Source organism: Cariama cristata, unplaced genomic scaffold, assembly GCF_000690535.1.
Source record: "Cariama cristata isolate BGI_N322 unplaced genomic scaffold, ASM69053v1 scaffold10153, whole genome shotgun sequence".
In the NCBI taxonomy this organism is placed as follows: domain Eukaryota; kingdom Metazoa; phylum Chordata; class Aves; order Cariamiformes; family Cariamidae; genus Cariama; species Cariama cristata.
In genome coordinates, this window is record NW_009608956.1 from 1,013 (window position 1) to 19,947 (window position 18,935).

At 42.8% G+C, this 18,935-nt stretch overlaps 1 protein-coding gene across 1 annotated transcript in view; it reads right to left on the bottom strand.

The window, feature by feature from the left end:
• Nucleotides 1-8,339: 8,339 nt before the first annotated feature.
• MET (MET proto-oncogene, receptor tyrosine kinase) overlaps nucleotides 8,340-18,935 on the bottom strand; it is a 71,105-nt gene continuing 60,509 nt past the window's right edge. The window contains exons 15-21 of the mRNA XM_009697352.1: nucleotides 16,869-16,949; nucleotides 16,069-16,250; nucleotides 14,411-14,520; nucleotides 11,736-11,901; nucleotides 10,694-10,830; nucleotides 9,870-10,546; nucleotides 8,340-8,472 (exon numbers count right to left, since the gene is read on the bottom strand). Coding sequence (XP_009695654.1) covers nucleotides 10,336-10,546; nucleotides 10,694-10,830; nucleotides 11,736-11,901; nucleotides 14,411-14,520; nucleotides 16,069-16,250; nucleotides 16,869-16,949 — 887 coding nt within the window. The 3' untranslated portion in view covers nucleotides 8,340-8,472; nucleotides 9,870-10,335. The remainder of the gene's footprint in view (nucleotides 8,473-9,869; nucleotides 10,547-10,693; nucleotides 10,831-11,735; nucleotides 11,902-14,410; nucleotides 14,521-16,068; nucleotides 16,251-16,868; nucleotides 16,950-18,935) is intronic.

Here is an 18,935-nt window from a genome sequence, read left to right on the forward strand (position 1 = left end):
GTCACTCCTCCAGCTGTCTGGATCCTTTCTGATCTGGTGTCTGTGCTTTCCATTGCACTAAAATTTCACTACAGGCTCTGGCTGTCCATTCTTGGGCGAGTCTCAGAGGCTCTCCGCTGTGTTCTTCTTCCTTGATCTCTCGGCCGACTTTTGATACTTTCATCATTTAATTGGATTTCATGCCAAGCAAAACCATAAGCACTGGTTTAATCTGAAATTAAACTTTTGTTGAGTCTAACATGAAAAAAAAAACAGGTCAATTTCTAAACAAAAAAATGTTTCCCTTTCTCTGAAAAAAGCCAGCCTCTCCTGTTTTAGGGCTTAAGCTATTAATTGAATTTAGTCTGGACTGAACAACAATTTCTGTCCTTTTGGGTCATAGTTTTGAGTAAATCTTATCAGTTAATGGGACTGTGTTACTGAGCTGTGCTGCAAACATCTCTGATTTCTGCTGGAACCAAGAATAGCCCCCAGTATGGATGGGCACAGCCACCAGCTATTGAGACTTGTCAGATTTTTAACCTTTTCAGGAAGACAAAACATCATAAGTAGGACAATGATCGGCAGAGGTTAGGATCCACGCCATTACATTTTCGGTCAGAAATGAAGATTGTGACTAATCAAGGCAAGACTGCAGTTACTGCAGCAGACTGCTCTGTAGACTGTAGCTTGCAGTTGTTTGTAAGATATTAGATTAAGATCATGACATTTATTCTAGTTTTGAGACAAACTAGAGACGGATATTTGCAGCATACAAGAAGACTGAAAACCCAATTATCGTAACCACAAGAACTGAAAAGAAAAAGCCATCCTGTCTTTCCGTCTGTCGGTTCGGCGGGATGCATTTTTTTCTGGTGATCTTCGTCCCAGTGCTTCAGAGCAGAACTTTGATGAAAACTGACGGTTTGGGGAGGCGATGGGATGGCAGAGTAATGAACACCAACGTATTTACAGTAGAGGGAGCTGATGTTCAATGAGTGTGTGCGTGAGTTTTTTACTGCCGTGCCAGGCTTTGTACCGTATGAGCCATTACCAGTGCACGGTAATATCTTCGTCTCTCACCACTTTGAGGAGGATGCCTCTGCATCCCTCGCCCGCCAGCTGCAGTCACGGCAGAGCTCTCTGGCAGGGCAAGTGGTTTCAGGGAGCACTCGTTAGAAGGAGGCACCTCCCGGGGACCCTGGGCATTTTTCCACGTGTCCAGGTTTGAGATGAGGAAGAGACTGGCGAGAATGTTAGTATAACATCGCGAACACGGAGCCTCAGCACGCCTCCTCCCTTACCTACCCAAGTCTGATCTTTCCGTCTTTCCAAATATTGTAACTTCCGATTACACCGCAAACAACGTCTCTTTTGTGCTCTTAGCTTTGCTCTGCTCCCTGGCTTTGGCCTGGTTTCTGCCTGAGCCATCTCATGAATAAATGCTCAAGAAATTCTCTCATTTACAGCACTCTTTTCAGAAGGCAGAGATCTCTAGTTCTCCGGCACTGCCTGGCTGGATTATGCAAGTTATTCAAAGTTAATCGATCAAAGTTAGCTAAAATAGAGACAAAGCGTGAAACAACAGAATACATACGCATTCAACAATATGACGAGTTATCGTTCTTTGTAAGTGATTTCACTGGGTAATGCAGGCTGAGGGATTGAAGGATTTGGGTTCCAGCTAACTGTGGTTCCTGCTCCTGGCTTTGCCGTAGCTCTTTGGGTGAAAGCTCTCCTCCTGGTGAGCAGCTTTCCTGACCGCAGTGGTTCAGCTAAGGTAATCGCAAACGAATTAGCTAGGGAAGGAACATTGTCCCAAGACAAATGTAGGATATATACTTCAAAAAGAGAGGACTCAGAGAACTGCCGACCCACCTAACTTGTATAACCAGAAAGACCTTGCAGCAAGTTATTCGTTTGCCTTGTTAGCACCCAGAGCCGTAGTTCTCAATCTACATCTGTTTGTGGACAAAACCTCTAAGCACATCATGTGCTTTGCTTTTCCAGACAACTTGGATTGTATCACTGGTGGCTTTCTTTAGCCGTAAGCAACAGAGCTGCTGACCTAATCGCTCTACAAAGTTGTACATTTTGAGAGTACCGACTTCATCCTTGGCACCTCACTTAAGAAATGCGGGTAGGCTGGGAAGAACCAGCAAGAAGAAGGTTAAGATGTTTAGAAAATAAAGGATATGATTAAGGGTTGAGAAAAACTTTTTAGCTTAGAAAAGATGAGATTAAGATGGGAGATCTTTGCTTAAAATGTTTCTATAAATAACATGACAGTCTGTTGGCCATGTAGCCAGCATTGGGGCAAAAAGAAGGGGAGTGGGTCTCGCATTGCAGCAAGGAAGAGTTAGAAAAGAAATCCAGGAGAACTTTAGCACTGTACAAGTAATAAAGCCCTGAAATCCTTGTAGCTTGTACAGGTGTATTTTTCTAAAGGAAACGTTAGACAAATGTTTGCCAAGGCAGCTTAAGTGTGCTCACGCTATCTTAGTGACATGGGATGGACCAAATGATCTCCTGACATTTCTTCCAGCCCTATATTTCTGTGCAAGTGCTTTGAAATTTATTGATGAAAAGCACTCTCTCCAGACTGGGTAGTACTATTCATTATACTTCTTCTTAGCGTGGTTACAAAGGAAAACTCTTATCTCCAAAATTGGTTCTTTCTGCTCATTCTCTGATCAGCTTTCCTCCTCAGGCCTTGGCACTAGGCATTATCATAGCAGGCGGCAACTGTCACTAGCTCTTTAAACAGAGCAGCGTTGGATTAGAAGCATCAAGAAAGGAAACAAGGAAGCTTTTACGATGACATTTCTGCTAGGGAATTCTCCCAGTGTTTCAGTATTTCCTAATCACCAGTAATTTTGGTATTAATTTCCATAACCAGTCCTCCTCAGAGTGACTGATTTTTGAGCTGTGTGCTGTGGTCCCTGTCGGGGGATAACGCCTTCATGTCGGACAACGTGCTGATGGTATCTCAGCTGATCACAGAGGTAGGATGGATTTGCCTCTTTTTCACCAGCCTTTTAGCAGCTTCTCCTCGTCTTGAAGTATAAATTATCGTAGGCCGAGGAACATTTCTCACATTCTCTAAGCGTAGCTTGGCTCTGTGGGAAGATGTATTCTGTATGCAATCTGTACCTAAAGAAAACCCGCTCCACAACATAAGCGCCTGAAGTTGCGGATACCTTTCACCTACATGAAAAATACAACACTGGCATTGCAAAACATCGATAAGGCAAAGCAGCAGCCCCCCCTCGTTCAGCCCCCCTGTATCTGACCGACACAGATTTCCCACCACAGACACTGCGTTACCGCTAGATAGAAGTTCCCTTGCAACTCTGCAAGTCTGTCACTTTGTGCTTAGATATTGGGAACTTGCAATACATCTGGGAAGCAAAAAAACCACTGGGAAGCATTTCAGATCTTGAAGGGGTTGAACGCTTCAAACAGATGGCTTCTTGCCAGAGAAAGCTCTTCCAGCTTTCCGAAATGCTCCTTGTAAAATTTGACCTAGCTGTTAGGGGTAGGATATAACTAAGTAAAGGGAGCGGGGAGGAGCGATATTAAACGTGTAGAAAATAGTGTTGGGTACCTTGAGCAGCAAAATCCTTTGATCTCATTGCAGTCTCTAATTTCCTGAGTGGGGCTGAATGAATGGACGAAGTTTCTGTATTCTCATTCAGGTGATAAAGGAAGGTGGTTATTTTTTGAATTTTTTTTTTTTTTTTAATTTTCACTGAAACAAGACTTTGTTGTCTGAATTCCGCTTGAAGATACCAGAGTATCGCTCCTGTATGTTGTACTTTATGAATGAGTCTGGTTTACACTACCTGCTGGGCAGACTAATGCCTAAGTACAGCCTGACAAATGTGATCTAAACCAAGCATTTCATTAAGGAAGGACATTTGTTACTGACTTTCAGTATGGGCCGTTAACCTTCATGGACACCAATTTCCCTGCAATGAAGTTACTATTTTAACACCATGCAAGGTTTTATGCAGTAAAATATAGGACTACATAAATTTTCATACAATCGTGGGAAGTACTATAGGGACTTTGGAAGGGGGGGCATGGGAAAAGCCCTGTGTCGATAATGATTTGTTCAGTGCAGCAACAAGGATTTTGTCATCACCATCCAGACGTTATCTTCCTATTCGGGATCATCTGCAGAAAGTAATATTGGGTAGGTATCTGCACACAGAACCTCCGTATCGTGATGCCTTCTGGTAGCGTGAAGATACTAGAGACAAGAAAAAGAACAAAGTATTTGGTAAATCAGTTCTGGTGGACGGAAGGACCCTCAAGTACTGCAGAGAACTCTGGTTTCTGCCAAATAATCCAAAAAGGAGTTTCCCTGGACTGCTCCCCACCCAACACAGCCTTGAGAAGAAACAAAACCTATTTCAAGATGCCCAGACAGGCTAATAGGAGAGAACTCCCTTCATTTATACAAATAGGCTGGCAGATACGTTTTGAAGGCAGTTAATCTCCTAGAAATATGACATAGACTTGAACATATTTTACTAGAATTTACTTTGCATTTTTGTGATGGTCTTAAGGAAACCCTGCTGTGATAAATTAATATCAAGATATCTAGCAAATATATTTTGTCATTGTTGTTGCAGATGTATGAGTATTTTTCTGGAATATTTTCGAGTAAACTTAATATTCACAAAAAGATGTAGAAATAGTCCTGACATAGACGCCTTTTATTTACCTGCATTTCACCCAGCAGCCCAGGTTTATGCTTGCCAACGAGGCGAGTTTGTTTTCATCGCTTCGGTGACGTGATTCAGCGTTCATGGGGCCTGCGTGGGCCTGACAAACTTTTACCCTCTTCCCCTCTGATTCAGAGCTGCTCTTCAAATAGTTCTGCCATGAACTGCGACGATTTGGCGCTCCGAGGTGTACAGAGGACACAAGCACGGCTGGAGCGTTTTTACCATTATTGAGCTGTTGACTTTTGAGGGAAATACTTTGAATGCTGTTATGGCCCTTGTGGCCACGCTGCAGGTATGTTCCATAGCCATGACTAGTAATTTAATAGACAAGCTAATTTCAATAGGTACATTTCCAGTCACTGAAAATGAATGGAGAAGCTATTCAGGTAATTACAGTTCCCTACCAAATGCAAAAGTTACATGGCGAGAGTGTTTTTGACATCTGACAATGGTTGTCCTTCCTGTGGCAGTAACCTCTTCTAAGAAAGAGCTTTTCTTAAGAAAGTGGTCAGCGTACAGTTGGGGTTGGATGTGACTCACTCCTCGTTGCGTCCCCCTTGCTGCCTGCGCTATACATGTCGCACGTGTTTGCCCTCAATTCTGCACCATGAGCTCCAACGGACTGCAGCTCCGCTGTCTTCCTGAAATTGCCTTTATTTTTTTCTGACCCGCACAAAAGAGAGAGGATATACCACTGTTGTCTGAAGGCCTTTTTTTCCTTCCTAATTAAAGCTCAAACTGTATTTTTAGCGATTGCGTTCAGTTTTGTCGCACTTGCAAAGCATGCCAACTGCCCCGGCGAGCTGCAACCTCACGGCAGCTGAGGTGTCCATGTTTGGTCGTGCACCCTCCAGATTTTGGCAATAACACTTTTCACGTCCTAAAGCTGTCATTTGTACCAGAGAGGGCCTCAACATGCGTTTGGTAATTAGAACTCTGGCAACTGTTAATAGACAGTGTTTGTAGAAACGCACAGGGCCTCGGAGGCCCGAGCGAGGATGACTTCCCTGTTAAATTGTCCTAATGAATGCGAGAAGACGTCCGGCAGATACTAACGAACCTCCTAACGGCACTAGGCTGTGGCAAAGTACTCACTACTGAGAGAGAAAAGCGCATGGCAACTAGATTAAATAAATCATCTTTGGTGTTCTACCTTGGATTGTGCAAACAAAATCCTATTGAGCCCGACCGACAGTTTCTGGCGATATTCACTTAAATCCCGACCTACAACCGTGCTGCCTTGTTGAACGCGGGATGCTGGTGAGGCTGCAGGCCCAGGAGGTCAGCCTGCTGCCCCCAGGCTGTCGGTGCCAACTCTGGACCCACCTGGGGAGGAAGGGATGAGGTGACAACAGGGGGAAAAGAAATCTGAAGGTGCCTCTCCTCCTCCTCCCTCTAACCCCAAATAAGCTAACAACTGAAAATCTCAAAGCACGGTCTGCATGTCGGAGTCTCCTGTTTAAGCCTGATTTGGGTGGGCTGCACCTGATTCAGCCGGGAGAGTCTGCCTGGGCAGGGCTTTACCCTCGGCTGAGGGGCTCTCCCCAGGCCCGGTGTGAGGCGAGGAGGCGGCCAGCTCTGGAAAGGAAAGCACCGAAGTTAGCAGTAACACCAGCCAGGGAAGCAGCACTCCTTAAAAACAGAAACCTTTTCTCTCTGCCCCCCAGGAGGTCGTGGAACGGCTACAAGCTCTTGGCCTTCATCAGAACCGGAGTCTTTGGCATCCTCACTGGAAGGGATGGCACCGTGAGTGGTAGCAGGTGGATGGGGATTGCACAAGGCAAATTCAGGTTTAACGTCGGAGTAGAGAGTTGCAGGGCAAGCGACTGATCTCCTCCAGGCCGGTGTCTGGTGGGTCAGTCGAGTTGCTCTGGATTCTCCCTGCTGTGGGTGAGATCACAATTTCTTGTAAATGTTTTTACTAATCGGTCTGGCAAAATCCTAAGATTTCCTGTGTCTTTTCTTTGCTGCTCGGAATACTCAGTTCATGACCTATTTGTTAAAAAGAATGGAAATTGGAATTTCTCAGGAATAGGTGTTTAGTTTAGCGAGTAAAAAAAATTTAGGATTTGTATTTCATTTATCTGCGATGACCTTTTCCTGTGATATAGTGTTATAGCTGAATTACAGAAATGAAATTTCTGAAGGGAGAGAGTTTCGTGTTTAGGTTTAAAATGATTTTGATGCCCTTTTGCAGTCGCTCACCTGTACTGCTTCTGCCCCTGCAACAAACATTGCAACGAGCCTTTCCTCTCCATTTATTTACCTAAGGCGTATAGGTCCATTCTTCACGACCGAATTTGACACCAGAGACAGAACACTAGCAGCATGCAAAGCTGCAGCAACCCAACGGTACAGCGTACCCGTTTTGTTGATTTTAGAAACCTTTAATATTTTTGGATGTATTAAACATCTTCCTTAATATAGGCAAAGTATTTAAATGTTTAATAGTGCACTGAAACAAAGTTTGTGTGAAATCAACAGGAACATTTCCGCAGGGCGAGGATATCCCTCCCTATTTTTTTTTAATCTCTTGGTTTTTGTGTTGGGTATCTGTGGTGCAATGTTTGGCCCACGGGCCACGTCCACTGGTAATATTCCCACGGGGGGAAGGCTGCCAGTGTCAGTCAGCTGAAGAGCTGCGTATACCTGGCACAAATACAGTTCCGGGGATGAAAAACTGAGCCTGGGAAGCTTGTGATTCTGTTGACCCTTTCAAAAATGCAATATATAGCATCCCTTAGAAATCATAAGTCATCCGAGGAATGTGTTACAAATCTGGTATTTCAGTACAGATCATCACTTGCCCGTGTGTTAATGCTGGTGTAGATCGACGCTGCTATTAATAGTGGACTGAGGTAAAACCTCGGAGATTTTTTACTGAGTTTTGGGGGAAATTCTGAAAATGCATTGGAAAATAAATTAGCTGTAAATAATTCAAACAAAAAAATATCAGACCTTCTAGCTGGATCGGACTTGTGACCCAACAGAAGAATGTTTTCATCCTTGGCTGCTATTTTCAATGCCTTTTTTCCCCAAAATACACTTGGGGTTGAAACTGAGCATATACATTTTCTGTTGAGAAGCAAACGTGTCTGGAGAAAATGTTGTTTTGATGTTGGTTTGCTTCCAATGTCACCCCCAGCTCTAAGTGCATGAAGAATCTGAAGGCCCTTCCTGGGTGCAGGCTGTGGCGAGGCAGGAGACTTCCTACTCCGACCACGCCACAGTTGTTCGTGACAAATATTCTGCACCTTTCTCTGCGCTATGAATGGGTGGGAGGCTGACGTGTCTCATTTTTGGTGCTCTCCGTATTTTTATGTTCCTGAGTTGTTTCCTCTCTCTCGCAGTGCCACAGGTCGCTCTTCCCATGTTAGTCAGAAAAAGCTTAGAGACTTTCATCAGCTGAACAGTCAAGTGTTAACAGTAATTACAGCACTCGGAGCATAAAGTATTACAATAATTCATTTTAATAACATGTTTATTAGGTCATAGCAACAACTATAAACATAAGTACCATTCAGCTCTTTGCAGATATATGAACTTACTAACATCAAATCTTTACCAGAATCACGTATTCTTACAGGTGTCCCAGACACAACATTAACTTTATTAAGCAAAAGTTCATAAATAGTAAAAATGTCTTCTGTTTCACATTGCAGCGTTCCTCAAGCATGTATGTACAAGTCTGGAGTATCTTCTCCAAATCTATGTGTCATAAACTTCCTTAGCTCTTTTAACAACCAGAGAGATGATTCTTTTTGCCTGCAGCAAAGCCTTTTGTCCTTGAGCAATCTACAACTAGTATTGCTCTCGGCAGACATGAAAGTTCATTTCTGAAATGAAAAGTGGTGATGAAACACAATAGAATATTATCTGCTCGTAGTTTGCCTACACACTCTGCCCTCGTTATAAATCTTTCAGTTCTAACGCTGTCTCCCAAGAACAATGTATCTTCCTTCTATCAGTTCTTTATCTGCACTACCTCTCTTTGAAGATCTTAAAATGGCTGGCTTGCAGCAACGGAGATATTATACTTCGGGTGGAGTGTGCTTACAGTTGGTTCCCTTCCTTTGCAATATTTACATGGGATTCTTTTAAGGTTGCTACAGTTTGTGAGTTGTGTACGTTGACATACGTTTTCTGAAATGTTCACAGTGCAGTATTTTGTGGCCTAACCCAACTTTGTAAATGTCATTAAAAATAAAGTTTTTTTTTTAATATAAAAATAGAATACTTTATGTGTTTACACCAACAAACCCAGTTCTAGCCTATACTAAACAAGCTATACAGTAGTATGCACAGAATTCCACAGGAACAGAAATGACATGTGATGCTTGCCCTAACGCTACAGTACTCTTCCCTAACGAATGAAAGTTTTATTTACCATCTCTTTTCAAAAGTGTTTCTCTGGTCGTAATTTTGAAATAGAAGCAGGAATCACAATTCACTGGGTGGTGTGATCGAAGAAGAGGCTAGGGGGGCCTCAAGCTGCTGCTTCTTTCCATTGGTCTCCTCAGCTCTTTAGGGCTGGCACGAAGACGTTACCAACGTTCCTGCTACAGCGGAGTCTTTTTAGGTCAGGGCTGGCTGCAACGCCTCCGCTCGTGACTCACCTTCGGCAGCAGCTCCACCCAAGGGTAGGTGGCAGAGCTTCAGCTCCTCGCCATGGGACTCGCCAGACAGCAGCTCCGTAAGGTTGCCAGCCTGCCTGTCTCCTCTTCCTCTCTAGAATTATGCAGCCCGTGTTACGACATCCCAGGGATTAGCCTGGCATTTAATAGGGATGCCTTCAGGTTTTTATTCTCAGAGAGTGGTTAATTCATGACTGAAGGAAATGGAGGCTCTGCATTTTTCGGCGAGAGATCTGTCGAGGCAGGCTGTTTGACTCAAAGAAGTGGCTGAATGTTGGAATACAGTTGACACTAGGAATACTTTAAGCTAGGTGATTTTCCCTTCGTTTTATGTACCGTCTGACTACACCAGAGGACCGGCGAGGCTGACATACTTATTTTGCAGCACGCCATTTTTAATGTTGATTTCTGTTAAGACATTTACCGTGAGGCTGGCTTTCTTGGCTGCCTATGTTCTAAGAAACCTTGTTGATGTAGTGCAAAAAATCCAAAGTTTGACCTGTGCGGGAGGAAAATAGACTTTAAACTCTCGTAACTCTCATTGTTTGTCTTAGCCTTTTATGTGAAAACCATTGCTGCACTGCTCATTATCCTAGAGTACATGCAACGGTAATAGTCCTTCCAGCCGTACTGAGTGATATCCTACTTTCTCCTTCATGGCGTTAATGACAAATCTTTGTTCTTGGGTCTGAGCGCACATTAACGAGAGCTAGTGGGAACCACCTCTGGATGGTAGCACGCAACGTTTCCATTTGGTAAACTGATGCAGTTGTCCAAATACTTGGAAATGAGTGTAATGGTTTATAGAATCCCATAGCCTTACGCAGCGTGGTATCATGGCCTTGTCCTAGTGCAACTTGGGCAACAACATGAACATGTGCAACAGTGTTCTCACAAAGACCAGGCAGTAAAAACGAGTGGACAAAATGTTTCGCTTTTTGTTCATACAACTACGAATGGATTTTCCTCTATTTCAGACATACCCGTCATGTGTCAACATCCATGTCTGTGTTGTCTTGTGACGATAAAAGAGAAGGATAGGGAGCAATGCACTTCACGTTGACATAAGTAGCATTGACGTGAACGTAGTGTTCCCCAATAAAAGTGGAGAAGATTGTTGATATTTTTGAAACGAGTTCAGAAAATGCTGGACGCATCTCAGGTTTTGGATGCCAGCACTTCAGCATGACTTCATACCTGCCATCCAAATAAAAGAAGTGTTCAATTATGAAATCATGTGAAAAGGAAAAAAAAAAAAACACCCCTTTTTCTTCCCACAGCCTCACTTACTACAATATCAGAATCAGCAGCATTTGCAGAAGGCTTTGCAAACCATTTACTTACAGTGGGTCGGGGCAGTACTCAGGTTGTAGCAGCCTTCTTCCTTGTAGTAAGTAAACAGTTATATCAAAAGAATTTACGTCAGGATAAGGTGGTGCCCCTCTTGTCATAAGTTCCCATAACAACACACCAAAGGACCACTAAGAAAACAAAGAAATAAATAAGAAGTTACAGGGTTGGAGGGCTTTACATTCCAGTTTTAGAAGATGGTTTGACAGATTTAAGCATTCAAATACATGGATTTTCCCTTAGAAAAGTTACTTTACTGCATTCAGCTTTCTTTTAAGTGGGCTAATAAATACTGTAGGGACTCAAGGAGCCACTTAAATTAGAGCCAGAGAAACTCAACTAAGTAAATGAAAGAAAATGAAAGCCTATAGGCCTGCTACTTAGCTGGTATAAATTGGCAGACCTCTTCTGAGGCTGATGGAGCTCTGCCAATTTACATGAGCTGATGATCTGACTAACCCTGTGTAAATACACGCTGAAGAGAATATACGTGGTGAAAATTCTATGCGTCACAGGCTGATTTGGATCAGGATTGAAAGGAGAGCTAAAATACAAAGCAATCCAGCCAACTAATGACTTCAGCTTATAATTTTTTCTTCATAAACAGCCAGGTAATACTTGAGATTGCTGTAGGCAGTCAGTAAGTATTTATAAAGCAAATAAAGTCTTTTTGAGAACTATTAAGTTTTACGAGTCTCAAAGTTAACCTGTTTTGTCAAGCTTTACAGAACCCCTCCTATAGCAGGATTCAGTTCCAACTTGGCTTCTTGGAACATCCTTCGTTTCCCTTGGAGTGGGATCCAACTCCTAATTCTTTCCTCAGCAGTCACAGATAATCAGGTCAACAACTTGTTGCTTTGTGACTGGGACAAATACCCTTTCTGGGTGTAGAAACAGTCTCTTATTCTCATGTGAAGCAAAGTTAGAGTCACATATAAGTTTTGAGTTGGAGTTAGTCCGTTCGTTAAATACTAGAGAGATGCCTCAGGCAATACAAGATAAATTAATCGGTGCTACAAATATGTTTGTACATTACCACATCTGACTTCGTTGTGAACTTCTGAGTTTGTAAACTTTCTAAGGCCATCCATTTCACTGGCAGTTTAGCTCCTGTTTTATTGTGCACACTGTAGTATTCTTTATCATAGACATCTCTAGCCAGACCAAAATCAGCAACCTTGACAGTGAATTTCTCATCCAACCTAGAGAAATGACAAAAAGTATTATCTGCGACTGAGCAGGGGAGATTTAGAGTGATGGTGGATTATAATGAGTGACTTGCATTTTTGAGACTGTGACTTTGGAAGGCAGTACTTTATCTTGGATCTATTAACTAATGTAACAGGGAAACAAAAAGAGCAGCAAAGTATATTTGACACCCATTTAACACGGCGAATGACTCAGGAAATTACTGATACTGTTTTGATAATATAATTTGAATTACAGTTCTTTTAAAACAAGTGCTCTGTATAAAAAGATTTTTACTAATAGCCTATACATCCTCACTGAGTGCCAGAGCATTTCTTCCACAGCTGTTTCTTCTTCTGTATCCTTAGAAACCTCTCATTTTTATTTCCAAGTTGAGGCATCACCTTTCCTATTCACACTCAATTTTGATAAGGAGGGACCCATCATTATCTCAGTGACTGCCTGTATATAATAATGTAGTCCTGTAACTAAGGATGTGTTTGGTGTCTGTACTGGGAAAGAATGGTGGCATACGGCAAGTTCTACTGGGGTTACAGCTCGGCCATACCAGAAGATCTGGCTAGCTTTGCTCCTCCTAAGCTTGCTGTTTGGCCTGATAAGCGGTGTCATTGTCAGAAAACAGACAGAGCACGGGTGTTGGCATGCTTAAGTCCGTCCTTCATGGTATGTGGGCTTCTTTACCAAATCACACGATCACAGAATGGGTGAGGTTGGAAGGGATCTCTGAAGAGCATCTAGTTCACCACCACCTCCCCTGTTCAAAGCGGGGTCGGCTACTGCAGGTTGCCCAGGACCGTGACCACTTGGGTTCCGAGTATCTGCAAGGATAGAGACTCTACAACCTCTCTGGCCAACTTGTGCCAGTGGTCAGTCATCCGTACAAGAAAAGTGTTTCTTCCTACGTTGAAATGCAATTTTCTCTATTTCAGTTTGTGCCCACTGCCTCTTGGCTTGTCCCCGGGCACCACTAAGAAGAATCTGGCTTCATCTTCTTTACTCCACCATATCAGGTATTTATACACATGGAGAAGATCCCCCCCAAGCCTTCTCCAAGCTAAACAATCCTGTCTCTCAGCCTCTACTTGTGGCATTTCCCCATCTTGAATTGATGAAGTTTCTGTCTGGACAACTCTCTGGTCAGTTGAAGTCCCTCTGAATGGCCCACGATCTTCTGCTGTATTTACTGATGTAATAACTAAACCAATACCGACGAAGGGAGTAGGAAGGAGCTTTGATGGGTCAGCAGGGGACAGCTGATGGACAGCTGCTGACTGACAGCAGTCTTCCTGGATAGTGGAATAGAGTCAAGCGTCCCCGGGGATTGTATCTGCATCCTGCCTTCCTTTTGATGGCCATCGCCATCACGGCGGGGGCTGTGCTGCTGAGTGCTGGATTGCACATGGCCACTGGGGAATGTGGGTCTTTGGCCCTACGTTGTCCTCCCACGTAGCAGCAGCCCTCCAGGCTCTGAAGTGCTGAGCCAGATAGAAGTACAAAAGCAGCCATGTAGTTGGCAATGTGAGCCATCCTGAGAGCTGTCCTCTCCTCACCCAAGGAAGAGACAGTAGGCCAGAGGGAATGTCCTCTTGCCAATGTTTGGACTTTGATTAGATGAACCAGGACTTTTATCCAGTAACTCAATTCCTTTCTTCTTAGGAAATCTGAAAATCATGTTGCTTCTGGCTTTTCTCCTCACTTAGAAAACCAGAAGCTGTAAACAAACACTCTTTTTCAGAGGCTGTTCAGCTGCACGAGTGTGCAACCTTTGAAAAAAGAGTAAGAAATCTGATGTCACAGGTGAATAACCTTTTTGCAGCCAGAGTTCCAGATTATGACGTGCTAAAAATAAACTCTAATGTTTAATCCTGTACCTCATTAATTCACATACAGGTGATGAATCAGCATAATAGTATCAGCAACTCCAATATCTGTGTGAAGTGAACTGTCTGGCTACCCAGACACTAGTAAGATTCTTTGCATTCTCTGATTTTTTAATGTTAATTGGTGCGTGCAATTGAGCCAAAGTAAGCTCATACTCCTGTAAGGAAAGACTACTGTCAAGAGGTCTCACTGCTGTTTCTTTGTGTTCCTGTTTTTCTCACAAAGTTCTCCTGTGTTCCTCTCCCTCCTGCTAGGTGCGGCAGCAGAGACGTGCTGCTTCGGAAGAGGCCGGGTGGAAGCACAGCAAGTTGAGACAACAGCAGTTTAACCTCCCTTAGGAGACGCCTTTTAAACTCTCTAGCCAAGGATTTTGAGAGGCTAGGCTTTCACCTCAGCTTTTCTTATTTCCCACACTCAAAAAGAGCTTATGTGTAAGAATTAAACCCTTAGCAAGCCGAGTAGCTCATCAGTATGCAAGACAAACACCAGTATAATTATGGAACAATGAAAAAACCACCCTATTTTGACTAAAAAAGCAACTGGAAACTTTCATTTATCTCATCTCACTGTCTTACACAGAAGAGTGTGATAATGAGGCTGGAATTAGATGTTTGTACTTACATACAGTTTCTTGCTGCCAAGTCTCTATGGACAAACTTTTTGCTTGCAAGGTATTTCATCCCTTTTGCGACCTGAAGGCCAAATCCAATTAAATCTTTTACTGTTGGATTCTGGAAAATACAAACATTTGTGATCCAATGAATGCAGAAGCCTGAGGAGCAGACTGTTTTTTGCTGTGACTTTCAGGTTTTGACACACCTATCTTGCCACCAGAATGATCAACACAGGCTGGTGCTTGTAGTAAAACTGGTGTAAGTTTAGGTCAAGTTCTTAACTCCAGTGAGGAAACACACTTTAAGAAATCAAAAAACCCTGACAGACTCCAGAAAAGTGGAGTTTGCAGCATAAGCAGCATGACCGGGGCTCGGAAGCAGAACAGTATGCTGAAACCTCAGCATCACAGCTGAGACACAAAAATCACATTTGTAAAGTTAGAGCATGGAACTCAGTAGAAGGTGCTAACTACGAACTTGGAGAAAGGAAAAAGTCCTATTTGGGGCAAAATAAGTGCAAGCTCTCATCAGTACGATGTCATGGAAAAGGCAAATGAGACCTTAGCAGTTACCAGAGGAAGATTTTCTGCAACTATTGGTAACTCTTTCTGTGGGTCTACAAGGCGAGACCTTACTAAAAATGTTAAATATCAGAGTAAATATAAACATACACCTGTACTTCTTTTATCCAACAGCATGACTGGTTATCTAATAGTAAGGTCCCACAGATTTTTGTGTTGTTGACATCGCTCCATATCATTTTCTTCTATGGAACAATCTTGTTCAACTGCAGTCACGATTCTATTTATTTTGGGAAGGACCATGGCACTATTCACAGACAAGGGCCCTGGTGCTTGCAGAATGAAAGAAGCTCGAAAGGGAAGAGGTCCCTACCTCAGAAAGCTTAACTCCCCCAACAATTTGTTGAGATGCATTCTTTTTATTTTTTAAATTGTACTGGCTATTGTTGATCGCCATAGAGGCAGAGGCAAAACCCTGTTGGCTCAGATATCACTTTATATTGTCCTAGCACTGCAAAATGGGTGAAATATGGGCTTACCTACCTGAGGCAAGACACAAGACCTGTGATCTCATACTTGAGAGAAAGCAGTGAGGCACATTTGAGTAATGTGCAGTCTTCCAATGGAAAGGGGGAAAATCTCTGATAATAGAGTACTTATAGGCTGTATAACAATTCCTGTTTTTCTTTCGTAAGAAGAAAAAAAATGATAATAACGGGACTGTGACACTAGCTGGACATGAAGATCCCTTCCCCAGGAGCTGGAAGAGCAGATGGTGATGACTGGCACAGCTGTGCTGAAGTCAACAGAGCTATGCCAGTTTAAACCAGCAGATGGTTGGGCCCCATGACTTAGATCTCATAAACACGTTTGTTTATAAAGAGGCTTCTGGATGGGAAATGAGACATACTTATTGCTGATAATTTCTGGGAAAAATTCTAGAGAGGAATTTGAGGGGGAAGGGCAGGAGTGGCAGCACTGTGGTCAGGCTCAGTGCCAGCCTAAGTAAGTGCTAAAGGTTAAGGTGTAGTAACAGCAGCAAGTTGTAGATGTAATGTAATTATCAGAGCCTATAACCTGTGGTGTTGGAGCAGGGTGTGGCTAGACTTGCATTACCATTTGGTAGACCTCACCGTGTACTTACATGAGTCTCATTCCTAATGAAGTTTCGAAGATCTCCGTGTTTCATGTATGGAAGAATGACTAAGGGGGATCCTTCATTGGGCAAACAGATTCCCAGGAGCGACAGAACGTTGGGATGAGTGAAATCTTTCATAATTATTCCTTCTTTGAGAAACTGAGCTACTTCTTCCAGGTCTGTAATCCCTGAGAAATCCAGTAATAAAATGAGTTAATTAAAAGAAACCCAAACAAACTACAGTTTGTTTCTGTACAGCATGTCATTGCACAACAAAGTGATAATGAGAAGCTACAAACATGCTCCCCACCTCCCACATTACAACTGGGTCATGTGCATCGGTTTTCTTACAGTGACCAAATACAGTTTGTTGGTGATTTTAATTCCATTTCTCCTTTTCTTATTATGAATTATTTAGAATTGAATAACAACATTTGAGTAAAGCCTTTAATAATTGTTGTTATAGTCTCTTCCTGTTTTTCCAGCAGCTTTGCTCACTCTTTAGCAATTTAACTTCCAAAACTAAATCTTCAGTAGTCAGTAGAATAAAAAATGACGCTGCCTTTCCCTCATTTTCCTGTGTCCTTTTCTTTGTAGAGGAAATAGATGGGCATTTCATTTGATGTACGAATATAGACCGATGCTTCGTGGTAATCTGAAGTCATTGGAATTGCTCCAGAGATAAATCTGATCCAGTTGCAATTAAGAATCTTTATTTGTGAAAGTGTACTTCACTGTAATTAATTAGTCCACCCCAGTTATCTTTGGAATTATGGTAATGTCTCACTATTAAACATATAACTCACTATTCAGTGACTTCACAGCACAATGAATTTTCCTGCCATCGTTATCCAGCAATGTCCCATGGTACACACACCCAAAATGTCCTGTGTAAAAAATGAGCAAGATTAACTTTAGTAAGTAAAATTAGTTTTCTGGTATTGTCCACTGGGTAGCAGTTATGCTTTAAGAAAGTGTTCACACTCCGTTTCTGTCCAACTCCCAACACTTGTAATATATACTTCATAACTAACACATAGAACTACCGTTACATAAAATGAAAACTCTCTTTCCAGCATAATTAATATTTCTCAACCTAGATGGAGAGTATAAATAATGACAAGGCTGGTGCCACAACTGCTTCGTGTTCTTGTAATGACCGTGCAGACAAAACCCAGGTCAGCCCATTCCCACCATACTCTCCCGTGAGATACACATCAAAGGGTGGCACTGGGAGGTACAAGGGTGCAGTTTGGAGCCAACATGACCACTGGATCGGTGGTTCCCATTGGTCTGCAAGCCCATGCTAAGTGGTCCACTGGATTGTACAGCCTTGATGCATCTTCAGTGGAAAGCTGCATAAGGAGGGTCACTGTGGGCTTACAGTCGCTCAGGTCGTGCTATTCCATGGAAAACGCTGAGTGTTAGAAGTGGTGTGGTGGCCATGAACAGTTTGGGAATTGCTCTACTGATCACAGACTGACCACATCACCAGGCAGCAGCCTACGGTCTCTGGCATGGCCTCCTTTCAAGTGTCAAATGTCACTAGAAGATGATGAGCAAAATTTGCCTTCTCTCTCACCGTCTAAGCAGTGAAATAAACTGCCAGGGACACAGAAATCTTTCCTGACCCTGTGCTTTCCTGCCAAGCAAATGAGGTAGTCTAGAGAAACCTACTGTGGGGAAACCTACTAGGAGAAGTCAGGTTGACCTGCTTGGGAAACAGAGAACTCTGAGCTCCAGGCACCTGCATTAATTTATCCAAATCAAATTATCTACATGTGATGGTGGCTTTCCTTCAGAGATGTACTATTTACTGGACACTTTTAAAATATTCATATTTGCAGTTAGAAAGCAAAACAGTTTTTTGTCAAGTGTGAGTCCCGCAGAGAACAAGACTGTCATCTGATTAATTCTACTACGTTCCAGTCATAAGCGCTGGTCAGAGCCCAGCTGGCTTTGCTTTTGGCTTGGGGTAAAATGAATACAAAGTTTGTTTTACAAAAGCAACTAAAATCCCATCAGACTACAGATTGTTCGGAGCCTGGGCACAAATCCTAAAGCTTGGATCGGGTGTGTCTAAAATATTTTTGGGTTTGGCCCATTTCTAGTTATGGAGGAGAAAATTAAAAATGGTTAATTATATCAGTGTCATTCCTGATATTTTTCAACATTTAACAAATGGGAAATTACTTGGACTTTTCCGAAACAAGAAAGAAAAGAAAAAGGCCCACCCTTGCTTTGGGGATGATGAAGTGTAATACATGGAAGGGAAACACATGAACTGTTTGTTTGATTTGTGGCTATTTTCCTGTAGAAAAGGCATTAGGAATATAATTTTTAGCCAAATTTTTGTCAGTATTCTGATATTCAACAAGAGACCTCTCATGCACGACCTGTAGAAGCACTGAAAATCCAGTTTCTGCTGGGGTTACTAATAGATACTCAATAGTACAGAGTTTAATAAATGCACCTAACAGAAATACAAATACTGGCTGGGGCTGTGAAAGAAGAAGGGAACCTGCTTATGGAGATGTAGAGGAACAGGAGTGATGGGAAAAATTCAGAAAAATAAGGGGTTTGCTATATCAGCGACAAAAATAAGGGGAAGTGAATCAGGAGCTACACATTACTGCAGCTGGGATGAGAGAGGAACGAGGGGGAACGGAGAGCCTTTGGCAGGAGGAAACAAACAGCGAATTCCTCAGAGCTGGGGGAAACTTGCGGAGGGAAAAAGGGTGTGTGCGTTTGACCTGACCCATGGGGACTTTACTGCATGCACTAGTGACTGCAGGAGCTCTCTTGTGTAGCAATCCTGCCAGCTCTCAGGCTCTAGGTTTAAGGTGGCTGGGGCCCCCGCCCCAGACTGCCCC